The sequence below is a fragment of the Amblyraja radiata genome, unplaced genomic scaffold (genome assembly GCF_010909765.2).
Source record: "Amblyraja radiata isolate CabotCenter1 unplaced genomic scaffold, sAmbRad1.1.pri scaffold_1000_ctg1, whole genome shotgun sequence".
NCBI lineage: Eukaryota > Metazoa > Chordata > Chondrichthyes > Rajiformes > Rajidae > Amblyraja > Amblyraja radiata.
Window position 1 is genome coordinate 21,838 of NW_022630182.1, and position 13,263 is coordinate 35,100.

General features: G+C 43.2%; 1 protein-coding gene across 1 annotated transcript; it reads right to left on the bottom strand.

Annotated features, from left to right (window-relative positions):
* Positions 1 to 4,900: 4,900 nt before the first annotated feature.
* eif5 (eukaryotic translation initiation factor 5) lies at positions 4,901 to 12,458 on the bottom strand. The gene is made up of 12 exons (XM_033016468.1): positions 12,298 to 12,458; positions 12,014 to 12,167; positions 10,745 to 11,024; positions 10,581 to 10,662; positions 9,602 to 9,774; positions 9,271 to 9,382; positions 9,062 to 9,192; positions 8,783 to 8,944; positions 8,296 to 8,457; positions 8,056 to 8,220; positions 7,158 to 7,304; positions 4,901 to 5,277 (listed from the first exon to the last, which is right to left on the bottom strand). The coding sequence occupies exons 3-12, from the start codon at positions 10,814 to 10,816 to the stop codon at positions 5,182 to 5,184; spliced, it is 1,302 nt and encodes a 433-aa protein (XP_032872359.1). The 5' UTR covers positions 10,817 to 11,024; positions 12,014 to 12,167; positions 12,298 to 12,458; the 3' UTR covers positions 4,901 to 5,181.
* Between the last annotated feature and the right edge of the window lie 805 nt (positions 12,459 to 13,263).

Here is a 13,263-nt window from a genome sequence, read left to right on the forward strand (position 1 = left end):
CTCCTTCCCAGCTCTCCCACAGCCTACTGTCACCACCTTTTCCTTTTTCTTCCCGTCACCTATTCCTTCGCTCCATTGAAGCTGCCTCGCCTGCTGAGTTTCTCCAGCATTTTTGTCTACCTTCCACTAACATTTCATTCACTTGCCCTTCTCAATTTCCCAAAGACAGATCAAGTGTTGCCCACTCACTTGTGGGGCCATCTACATATTGCTGGACAAAACTCCCCTAAACACTTTTGAGAAATTGCACCGCATCTAAACCTTTCATACTATTATTTTCCTAGTCAATTTTGGGAAAGATAAAAATCCCCGACAACCACCTTATTTGACCTGCAGCTGTCTGCAATCTCTTGGCATATTTGTTCTTCTAATTCCCGTTGCCTATTTGGCATTCCTTTCTTGTTCTTCAGCTCCACCCATATAGCCCCACTAGTCAAATCATCTATAATATAAACTGCCATGACACCATCCCTAACCAATAACCCCCTCTCCTCTTTTATCCTCACCCGTCTCTCCTGAAGCACCTGTATCCCTGAACATTGAGCTGCCAGGTTAAGTCCTGTTACTTAAATCTTTTCCTAATGCATAGTGATCTGTAATGCATCGGGTTCTGTAAAGATGTGTATGAGAGAACTGCAGATGCTGGTTTAAATTGAAGTTATAGACACAAAATGCTGGAGTAATTCAGCAGGACAGGCAGCATCTCTGGAGAAAAAGAATGGGTTCTGTAAAGATGTCAATATAGGGTAATACATATCACAATGCTGGTTGCTTCTGTCTGAAAGGGGTAAGAGTTGAAGTGCAGGAAATAGAGATCTCTGTTAAGTAAGGCATTTGAAATGCCACAGCTGAGGCTATTGATTAACAGCAATATCTCGGGTCTATTTTTAAATGTTTGGACATTGTTAATAGTTGATTTAAAAAAACTGAGAAATCACCCATGTGATTTTATTTTATTAAACATATTTCTAATTATTTGTCTTTAAAAAAACCTTATTTGTTGTCTTTAACTGCCATCGCTGCGATGGCATTTCAGTCTCAGTCACAGAGGCCGATGTCAGGAAATCCTTCAGAGGGGTGAACCCCCGAAAAGCACCTGGTCCTGATGGTATACCCGGCCGTGTTCTAAAAACCTGTGCGGACCAACTGGCGGGAGTTTTTACGGACATTTTCAATCTCTCACTTCTGAGGTCTGAGGTCCCCACCTGCTTTAAAAGGGCATCAATTATACCGGTGCCCAAGAAGAGTAAGGTGACATGCCTCAATGACTATCGACCAGTGGCACTAACGGCGGTGGTGATGAAGTGCTTTGAGAGGTTGATCATGGAGCAAATCAACTCCTACATCGACAAAAACCTGGACCCACTGCAGTTCGCGTACCGCCACAACAGATCAACGGTGGATGCGATCTCGCTGGCCCTCCACTCCGCACTGGACCACTTGGACAACAAAAACTCATATGTCAGGCTGTTATTCATTGATTACAGCTCGGCATTTAACACAATCATCCCCTCCAAACTGGTTACCAAACTCGCAGAACTGGGTCTCTGCGCATCCCTCTGCAACTGGATCCTCGACTTCCTCGTCCACAGACCACAGTCTGTTCGTATTGGTGGAAATGTGTCAGCCTCAATAACAATCAGCACGGGAGCACCTCAAGGCTGCGTGCTCAGCCCCCTGCTGTACTCACTCTATACCCATGACTGCGTAGCGAACCACAGTGCGAACTCCATCATCAAGTTCGCTGACGACACCACTATTGTGGGGCGTATCACTGATGGGGATGAGTCAGAGTACAGAAGAGAGATCGAGCAACTGTCCATATGGTGCCAGCGCAATAACCTGGCCCTCAACACCAGCAAAACCAAGGAACTGATTGTGGACTTTGGAAGGAGTAGGAGGGGGACCCACAGCCCCATTTATATCAACGGGTCGATGGTTGAAAGGGTCAAGAGCTTCAAATTCCTGGGCGTGCACATCTCTGAAGATCTTTCCTGGTCCGAGAACACTAATGCAATCATCAAAAAAGCACATCAGCGCCTCTACTTCCTGAGAAGATTACGGAGAGTCGGATTGTCAAGGAAGACTCTCTCTAATTTCTACAGGTGCACAGTCGAGAGCATGCTGACCGGTTGCATCGTGGCTTGGTTCGGCAATTTGAGCGCCCTGGAAAGGAAAAGACTACAAAAAGTAGTAAACACTGCCCAGTCCATCATCGGCTCTGACCTTCCTTCCATCGAGGGGATCTATCGCAGTCGCTGCCTCAAAAAGGCTGGCAGTATCATGAAAGACCCACACCATCCGGGCCACACACTCATCTCCCTGCTACCTTCAGGTAGAAGGTACAGGAGCCTGAAGACTGCAACAACCAGGTTCAGGAATAGTTACTTCCCCTCAGCCATCAGGCTATTAAACCTGGCTCGGACAAAACTCTGATTATTACCAACCACTTTCTGTTATTTGCACTATCAGTTTATTTATTCATGTGTGTATATATTTATATCATGGTATATGGACACATTTATCTGTTTTGTAGTAAATGCCTACTATTTTCTGTGTGCTTAAGCAAAGCAAGAATTTCATTGTCCTATACAGGGACACATGACAATAAACTAACTTGAACTTGAACTAATTAGCAATGAATCTGACTCATAGAATCATACATTAGAGACCATTCAACATTTGACCCAACTCATCTATGTTGACCAAGATGCCCCCTCTAAGCTGGTCCCACTTGCCTGTGTTTAGCCCATATTCCTCTAAACCTTTCCTATCCAGGTGTCTTTTAATTGCTGTTATTGTACCTGCCTTAACTACAGTATCTTTGATAGTTCATTCTATTTACCCACCACCCTCTGAATGAAAAAGTTGCCCCTCAGGTCCGTATATCTTTATATCACCTTAAATCCAACGACACTAGTTCTTGATTCCCCTACCCAGGGCAAGACTGCATTCACTCTTCTTATCATGATTTTATGCAGCTCACTCCTCAGCCTCCCTAGTCAAATGCCCAAGTAAACCAGAACTAGAGAAGGATCCATATTTGAGAGCAGGATGGAAATCAAGCTGGGTGAATCAGTGACTATGGCACCAAATCAAGACCAAATGTACAGAGCGACTGTTTTGCCAAACACTTGCACTCGGTCCATCAAGGCTTCCAGTTGCTAATCATTTTACCCCCCCATCCCATACTAATCTTTCTGTCCAACTCTCACTTGCCAGAGAAACAGGCAAACTGGAGAAACAGCTAGGATAGCTTACAAACCCAAAAGCGTGTATGTTGATAGTCGGGGAGCGGCCTTGTCGAGGGAAGTGCCTTGTGAGACAGATTAGCATTATCAGTACCAGACCTAATGCAAGTTGATGTGGTAGGCCCCATTGTTCAAAGTGATAACGATAGATCAATGTGCAATAACTAGTTTTTGTAGTTGCTAATAGCAATAGAAAGACAAAACCCCAGCAACAAATGTTAATTTACTAACACATTTCTTGCCCCTATTACACAAGGTTGCACCAGTACACTGGTTGGATTTCCAAGCCTTGCTGCAGACCACAATTTTTGTAATATTAACATTGAGAAAATATCCATCAAAGTCTACATCTGGACAATAGGTGCAGGAACAGGCCATTTGGCCCTTCAATGTGATCATGGCTGATCATCCCCAATCAGTACCCCGTTCCTGCCTTCTCCCCATGTCCCAACTCCGCTATTTTTAAGAGCCCTATCTAGCTCTCTCTTGAAAGCATCCAGAGAACCCGCCTCCACCGCCCTGAGGCAGAGAATTCCAGACTCACCACTCTGGGAAAAAAAGCGTTGTCGTCGTCTCCGTTCTAAATGGCCCCTGGTTCTGGACTCCCCCAACATCGGGAACACGTTTCCTGCCTCTAGCATGTCCAAACCCTTAACAATCTTATGTTTCAATGAGATATCCTCTCATATCCCAACTCCGCTATTTTTAAGAGCCCTATCTAGCTCTCTTGAAAGCATCCAGAGAACCCGCGTCCACCGCCCTGAGGCAGAGAATTCCAGACTCACCACTCTGGGAAAAAAAGCGCTGTCGTCGTCTCCGTTCTAAATGGCTCTCTCCTTATTCTTACAACTGTGGCCCCTGGTTCTGGACTCCCCCAACATCGGGAACACGTTTCCTGCCTCTAGCATGTCCAAACATTTAACAATCTTATGTTTCAATGAGATATCCTCTCATCCTTCTAAACTCCAGTGTACTAACACCTCTCATCCTTCTAAACTCGTGTACAAGCCCAGCTGCGCCATTCTCTCAGCATGACAGTCCCGCCATCCCGGGAAATAACCTTGTAAACCTACCCTGCACTCCCTCAATAGCAAGAATGTCCCTCAAATTGGGGGACCAAAACTGCACACCATACTCCAGGTGTGGTCTCACTAGGACTCTGTACAGCTGCAGAAGGACCTCTTTGCTCCTCGTTATAAAGGACATGCCATTCGCTTTCTTCACTGCATGCTTACTTTCATAAACTGACGTACAAGGACCCCCAGATCCCATTGTACTTCCTTTTCCCAATTTAGATAGTAATCTGCCCTTTTTTTGCTACCAAAGTGGATAACCTCACATTTATCCACTTTAAACATAATTTGCCATGCATCTGCCCACTCTCCCAACCCCACCTAGATATAAGTTGACCTTTTGATGACTTAGTTCAACAGTTTGAATGTTAGGAGTTCAGAAGAGGGTATTCAGTTATTCGACAATTGGACCCATCCATATAATTAGGAATATGGGTCAGTGGTGACAATAATCTACCCATGAAAATAGATGTTCAGTTTTTCCCAATATGAAGTAGGGGGCAAGTATGAGATTGGGGAAGAGTAAACTTTGCAAATGCCAGTTACCGGCACCAAATAAAAACAGAATACAGAACGATCCCCGTTAATTTTTATTTTACATCCCTGTATAAATGCGCAGTAAATGCAGAAACATCACCCAGAATCAGTGAAAGTGTCATTGGCGAAAACAGACGAGGACCATTCTACCATTTGGACTTGACATGCTGTCCAATTGGTAGGCGGCAAAGCATCACTAGATCATTACCATTGTAGATTTGTTTACGGCAGAAACAAATTTTAATAATTGCAGTGTAAAAAGGAAATCTTCCCATTGTTGCGACTTCCAATGCAAAAGTGAATTCCCCCAAAGTAATACATCAAATAGCATCAATATCTATATCATCTTCCTCTTTTTTCTTAATGGTTTTCATAGTCTCCACTTTCACTTCTCTTGCAGAGCTGTCATAAACCACCTGGAAATAAAGCATCACTAGATTAGTACCAAATGTAGAAATTAAATGTGAAATTAATGCATGCAGCTATGTACCATGGCGCATAATCAAATTAAAAGGTAATTGCAGAATCAAACTTGCAAAACTTGTTGCCAATTTATGGTCGTTAATCAGTTATTGACAAGTGCAGTAAACAGAAATGTGTTGGTAATTTCTATATAACAAAGTCTTCATCTTGTTTGTGCCCACGATGTGTCAATCTGCCTTTCCTATCTACTTCCAAACGTTAGGCCACAGCCTTCCCATTTTCACATATCAGGGCCCTCACTTAACTTTTTTCCCCTGTTGCCAGTCGGGCAACCTAGGCAGCTTTTTCGGTTGCCAAATGAGAGTTTAGGTGGTCATTTAAGACGGCTTGCATGGCATACGATCAACAAATTTTGGACCACGGTAACATATATGCTTAACCATGCACACTACAGATGGATGCAAACATGTTTTCTGCGAAGGACCGAAAATTATCATGGCATGGATCGTTATTGCTATTGGTACATAAACACTCTCGCTTCCCACAATTTATCCACAATATACAGGTTGCAAGGAAATTTCTAGTCATTTTATGATAATAGCTGTTAAAACCAACTATACTCATCTGACAGGTTAAATATTACACTAACTGACAAGAGATGGCCAAAGGACATAACTGCAGCAAATGTTATTTTGGCAATATGTTTAAAGGTGTCAAAACGCCACATTACCGGATATTCGGATTAGATGCATGTGTTGTGAACAGCAATTAAGATATCCAGTTTGTACGCACCAGATTAAAAAAAAAATTGATAAACGCTGTTTCCATCATTCCCACTTCAGACTTAACGTTAAAATTTCAACTGAAATATCTCCTGACCAAATTTGTGATGTGTGACCGACTGTTGAAGTAAAACCTGGATAGATCCAACGTAGTTGTGAATGTTGCTCATTAAATAACTGCAGTACTGATACTCTATAATAAGAGCATTGATTTGCTGTTAAAATGAATTATGTAATAACGTGTCAACGGTAGCAGTGACGGTAGTAATTGTGCGGGGCCTGTCATTCACTCCGACCCACCGTCACCCGAGCAACCGTTAATTTCGAGCCCTGATCCTACTCACATTTTCCCCCATTATGGCGATAATCACCTATATTTCCGAAGTTATTAATCCTTTAAATTTCAAAAACTCACCCATTTCGGGGGGAAAAACCCGAGTGACGTCACAATGCACTTGCAAGGTAGGATGGGACACTCCAGAGCTCGCCGGCACCTGGTGGGGATGGTGGTGTTGCAGGCCGAGCCCGGGGACTGGGCCTGGGCCGGAGTGAGGACCGAGCCCGGGGCTTGGAATGGGGCAATGACCAGGGCCGAGAAAGAAGTAAGTCTGGGTCCGGGACGAGCTCAGAGATGAAGTGGAGCTCAGGCGGCAGCCAAGCTGATGGCTGCAGTCTACAGCCAGGGCCGGGCAGAGTACGAGAACCAGGCCGAGTTCCAGGATCTGGTGCTGCTCTACGACCTGGGTAGGTGCTGGGGCAGGGAATGGGAGTGAAGGGAGGATGATGGAAATGAGGAGGGAGATGGGGTGGAAGAGGGAGATGGGGTGTGTGGAGGTTGGAGATGCCCCATCCCTACCACCCTCCCCCCCCATCCCTCTCTATGCATTGAAAAGGGAGGGTGAAGAGGAGGGGGGAGTGCTGGGGGATGAGGAGAAATGAGCCGTGCCTGCACAGTTGGGGGCTATGCGTGAGTGGTGCAAAATTGCATTGGGGGAACGGGTGAGTGGTTGAATTTTACGTTGGGGAGCAGACCCAACGGGTCTGCACTTGGTCTAGTGCAGTATAAAGGTTGGCCTAGCATTCCCAAATACCTCTACATCTTTATCTTCCTCCTCCTCCTCCTCATCTTCATCATCCTCTTCAGATTCTTCTTCAGCTTCTTTTAGCCATTTAATAAACGGATCTGCCTTTGAATGTATTTCTTTGGCAAGTTCTTTTGGGACATACTTCTTAGATACCTGTGCAAGAGTACAAGTTAAATAATGTTTGAACCATTCTATCCAAGTTGACTCTATTCAAAGTCCAAAACATGAAGATCTACATAGTTAATTTTTAATGCAAATGTTTCAGAGAACAGACTCTGTAAATAAGACTACCAAATTAATTTAAGCATTCAGCACAAGCACACAGGATTTAAGGGCAATATGGATGGGGATTAACTAACAGTGTCAGGATTAGTAGTTCTTTTTAAGACTGACAATCAGTAATAGTGGGCTGCCAATGTGATCAGTACTGGGACTACTATTTACAATCCACATTACAATGGTACTGATTGCACAATATCTAAATTTACCAAGGATGCAAGGAGTGCTTAGCAAATTCCGAGGGCAGCCAAGACAACTGATCAGACCAGAAATGTCCCCAGTTTTCGTCTCTAATGCAATTTGTTTTCTGGAACGTGGAAGAATTACAAAAAGTTCACTGTTGAATCTTCAGCTGTGTGTATTATGCACAATTGATCCTGCACGTACTGGAACTGTTAAAACTAGATGGCTGCCCTTTGAAGACAAATAGAGAGGAATTTCCCAGAGATCTAGTACGCTGGAATTCTCCACAGTGGAGTTGTAGTTAAAGTTAAGATGGTACATAGGGTACAGAAATGGTAGATTTAAGATTCAATCTGTCCTTTTACTAGATGGCAAAGTAGACCTAGTCCTGTTTAATTTATATCCCCATTTTGAATCTTCAGCACATTCGCACTCTACTTACTTTCTCTGCCCAGGCAAGGATGACTTCCTCTTCCAGGAGATCAGCATCGTAGAGTTCCTTCAGAACATGAGGAACCCTGGAAAGTAGTTGGTCCCGATGTATCTTCACCAGACATTCAAAGCCACCAAGCAAGTACTTCTGAGCCTTTTTATTGCCATGGCAGAACTAAATCAAGAGAAAGAATTTGTCATTCACAGAAATACATCAATGCTGCTCAGCTCAAAGTGGGCAAAAACTTACACGCAAGAAGTGTCGTTTATATTTCTTGATCTGCTCCCTTATGTTCTCATCAAAAAGCAATTCACTAAGTATAAGGGGACCCATAGCGATGACGTCTAGACGTTCAGCTTCTGCAAGAAGCTCTTTATCAGCCGAGTCAATAATTCCTTCTTCCTTTTTCTTCTGCGGAAGAGTTCAATAAAATGACTTGATCAGTTTATCCGACACTATAAATGACTATTAAATTTGAGCCAATATCCACACTTCATTATTACAAATACTCATGCAGAAAATCCATTAACAATTCATAGCAATGGGTTATTGTTTGTTATAGAAAAATTAAATTAAAGATTTAAGATGTTTAATTCCATATGAAGTTTCAAGTAAATGGCCACTCACATGGCTCAACCATTTAGTGAAATAATGGCTGATCTTCCAAGTAGCAACAACACACATTCACTATCCCCTCAAGGGAAATAAATGCACAATTTATGAGGTCTGCACTTACCTTGACGAAGTTGTAGAATAAGTTAACTCTGTCTTCCAAGGTTTTTCCCAGATCATCACTGAGTGTTAGATTTTTGGCATGGTCACTGATTTCACCCATTCGACGTCGCTGGGCCTCTTCTGTAGTTTCTTCACACCAGTCTTCATCATCATCTTCGCCATCCTAAGATATTTAAAATCAAAACAAGCAATCTTAATATTCACTGGGATTAATAGATTAATCCTCCACATTAAACTTCCATCTCTATAATCTTAATAGAAAGTTAAACAAAAAATGTACCACTGCTTCTGGAGCATCAAATTCATTGTGGGTGGATGATTCAGAATTGGACACCGATCCATTCTCTTTATCCTTGCCTTTCTTGTTTTTCTTTTCCTTTTCTTTCTTGGCTGAACCACCATCCCCATTCTCTGCAGGGTTAAAATCCTTGTGTTAAATCAATTTAAAAAAAGAGATTGAAGTTCTGAACCTGACAAGTTAAAACTTACCAGGTGGATTTTTTAGAATGAATGTGCAGAGCTTGTGACGCAGGTCAAGCGTGCCTCTGTATCCACAGGCTTTACAGGAAATACCAATAGTTTGTTTCTTTGGATTGACATGCTAAAAAAAGACAAAAAAACACAGTTTTGATGCAATATTAAAATATGTCCAATGTCAAAACCATAACAAATCTAATAAAAATGGAAGATGCAGGCACAGTAACCTTCCTGCTCAGCCTCAAGCAATGATTGCACTGCTACCAACAATTTTAAAAAGCTTAAATTTGATATTAACTATCAGGACACTTGAGATTGAAAAATTCACTCTGAAATTACTTACCAGGTCAGTTTCAGGATTTTCACACTCATTACAAAGGACAAATTTTCGAATGAATCCATCCAGCATGTCTTGCAGTTTATTCGCCTCATGGGATCCATTCACAATATAACGATCATTCTTTGAATCAAACTGGGTCTGAGCTCCCAGCTCACAACCAAAAAACTTGGTGGGATCTACAAGGTAATAAAATAGATATAAATTTCTCAACTCTCAAGAAATGCCATTTTATTCCAGCCTCAGACAAGGTATTTAAGTAATAAGGGTCTGTAATAACTGTAAAGTCCAAAAACAGTAAGTGCTGGAAACAACACATAGCAACTGGCGAAAAAGCAAATGGAGTCTGTCCATTGTATGAGTTTTTGTTGCTTGTTAGGACTATGTCAACCCTAATTGGCAGCTCAGATGTAGGTTTGGCAAAACTGACCAATTGATAGCATTGACTAATTGCTAGCAGTGACCAATTGATAGTAGTGCAAGTGAACACAGCTTTTCAGTTCATACTTTTAAAACTATAATCAGTAGTAAGGATCGATATGATCAATTTAGTTAGCTAGATTTAAAGGGGTTCCAAAGGACAACCCTTTCCAATGCAAGTGGTAGTCAGGTACAACACATTTGGAATACATTCTGCCAGATACATGGATAGATGTGATTTAGCAATGGGGATATTAGCCAAATGAATGCAAATAAGACTAGGGTAGCTTGGCAATTTGAATGAAATGTCTTGTATAATTTGGGTCTAAAATAACCAGGAACACTGTGTACAGACAAGTCATTTATGAAGACGTCCAAGTGATACAACAAGAGAGATATGGGCCAAATAGAACTAGCTTAGGTGGGGCATTTTGGTCAGCATGGATAAATTTGGCTAAAGGACCCGTCTCCATGATGTTTGGCACCAATAGGCATCTTGGGCACGCCCAACATTATGTTAAGATATTTATCATGATGAACTTAATTACACTCAGCTAGTACTCACACGTTGGAGGCCGATTAAGCGCCTTAGCAACGTCAACCATGTTGACTATTACTGTCTTTATTCCATTCCCTTTGCCCTCGACCTTAAGGAAATAAAAATTACTTTCTAGTATCCACAATGGCCGCAACACAATTTGTCATTAAAACATTACAAAGCTACTTTACCTTAGCAATCAGACGGGGCATTTTGTACCGATAGAACTGATCGGAAACACTGCGGTTGACGTTGACAGCCATTCTGGTTTACTATTAGATTTATGAGTGAAGTGAAAAGATCTTTGAATGGAATTTTTTGGTATCTTCTGTCTGAAGAAGAATGGATGACATAAACAATTGCAAGTGTACTCGGTCTCTGACATGAAAAAGTTTGCGCCACTTAGGCTGCAAGTTCCCCACTTGTTAGTTAGGTTTCCTCGACACAGGTACCAACGGCTGCGCAACAGCTCTGTGAAATAAGAGGGAAACCATTAAGAAGGAATATAAATTCATAGGCATTAATTTCATTGGCTCCAAGCATTTTAAGTGTTTTGTAACCCATACAATATTGTTAACATTGTACACTAGGCAATTGTGGACGTAGGAAATTAAACATGCCAACCTCCCCAAAAAATTGTCCCAAATACGGTAAGCCTATTTAATATAAAAAGTATCGACCCATAAAGTCAACAGTAATTTTCAATACGTTTGAATCGAAAATGAATTCCAATAATCCGGCAAAAAAAAAAAATCATAATCAAATCTAAAAGTAAAATATTGACTCATACGACGGTCATATTCTCCAACCCACACGAATAAATGTTCCTGATTTCAAGGTCCGATTAAAACAAGGTAAAGTGCAAGAAAAGATTAGCTACTCCCAGCACGTCGTGTCGGTGCGGAACAACGAAACACGTCCACCACATTTACGAGTTAGAGAATCGGGGTAAAAAAATCGAGTAATTAATGCAGCAGCCGTAGGTGGCATTTTATGAAAGTAACACGAAAAAGCATATTGCAGTTGGGGAGTGGGGGAAGAAAAAAAGTGCCGTCGAGTGCTGAGTCATTCCTGATGCAGCAGCCTCCGCAACACGTGAGTCACTGCCGAGCGTCGCCATGCGGAGCTCATCGGAAAAAAAAATATTAAAAATGGAAATTCGCCTGTAAGAGGGGACGTCAGTGTTTTAGGGAGAGGAGGAAGTCATTGTCGAGCCATGGGGATAAAGAAGCGCGGGGTGCGGGGGGTAAGAGTGGGTTTGGGAGAGTGGAGGCTGCCTGGTGCATAGTGCGTCACACGAAGGGAGGCTGGAGCGTCCCGGCCTGCCGCCGCCGCCATCTTGACGAGCCCGACGACCCGCTGGTTTCCACCCGCCCGCCCGCCGCCGCCATACACCTCCCTCCCCTCCCCTCACACCCACCACCAACGGCAACCTCGCCGCCACACCCGGCGCCCCTTACCGTTTCCACAAAACAAAGACATAAACACAAGCCTAATCGCTCTTGGATATTAACTACTTGACGGCACGTTGCGGTGCCGAGGCGCCGAACACCTTCTGGGCGAAAGAAATTTAAAAGCCCGTTCGTGGAGCGAGACGCCCTCGTTTGCGGGTATCTGTTAAAACATTAAAAAAAATAGGTCAATGCGAATGGCAAATACTTAATTGCCCATGAATTCCTTGATTTCGGCCGGGCGATAGGTTAACAAACTCCCGCTCCCTTTCCGCGGCCATCCCCGCGCTCACCTCCACGACGTTAACCAAAAACCGTCTCCCCGTCCCACCACCAGCTAGCCGCCGCCGCCGCTCAGCCTAACTTGATGGGGCTCAAGGCCCGCCTCCGCCGTCACCGCGCATCTCATTGGGAGAGCGTCGCCGGAGCTTTGTTCTCCGTGGTCGAGCTGCTGGTCACTCACGCCGACGTCACGGCGCGCGTGCTGTTCAAGCTAGGTTGAGGGAGAAGGGCGAGCTGCTCTCGCGAGACGGGCTGGCGCCCTTCAATAGGCGGAGCGGTTGCTGGCCTGCGCGGCGGTTGCATCATCCGCGCGAGAGGCGGCGACACTGAGGGGGATTGACCGTCATTGTGAGGCGAGCTGGCTCCGCGCAGCCTTCCAGAACAATCGGCCGCAGTATTGATGCCTTTGCACCAACAAAATATTCAATTACTTTAACTGCACAGACACAGCATGGAAGCAGGCCCTTCGGTCCACCTCGACCATCATCACACATTCACACTACCCTCTATGTTATCCCTGCTTTCTCATCCACTCCCTGCTAATCTTTGCCGTTTTCTCAGCAATGAAATATAATCAAAGGTTCACAGGTCATCTAATCATACGATAAAGGAGCAGAATTAAGGGAATGAACCATCGAATCTGCTCTGCATTGACATAGTCATTGGCATCTATAGAAAGAGTATATTGAATTATTCTATAAATGATACACAGTTATATACGCTGCTTAGTAAATGATATAGCTATATACACTGCTTAAATGATATGCAGTTATATATTTACACTGCTTAGTAAATGATATACAGTTATATACACAGCTTAGTAAATGATATACAGTTATATTCACATCTTGATAGCCAAGTTAAGACTAACATTTATAAACAAATTTTGGACTTGAAGTGTACAGGATGACACCTAAAATGTGGTGACCTGTGTACTGATTGGTCTACTGTCCGATAATCTTGTACTTAGTATGATT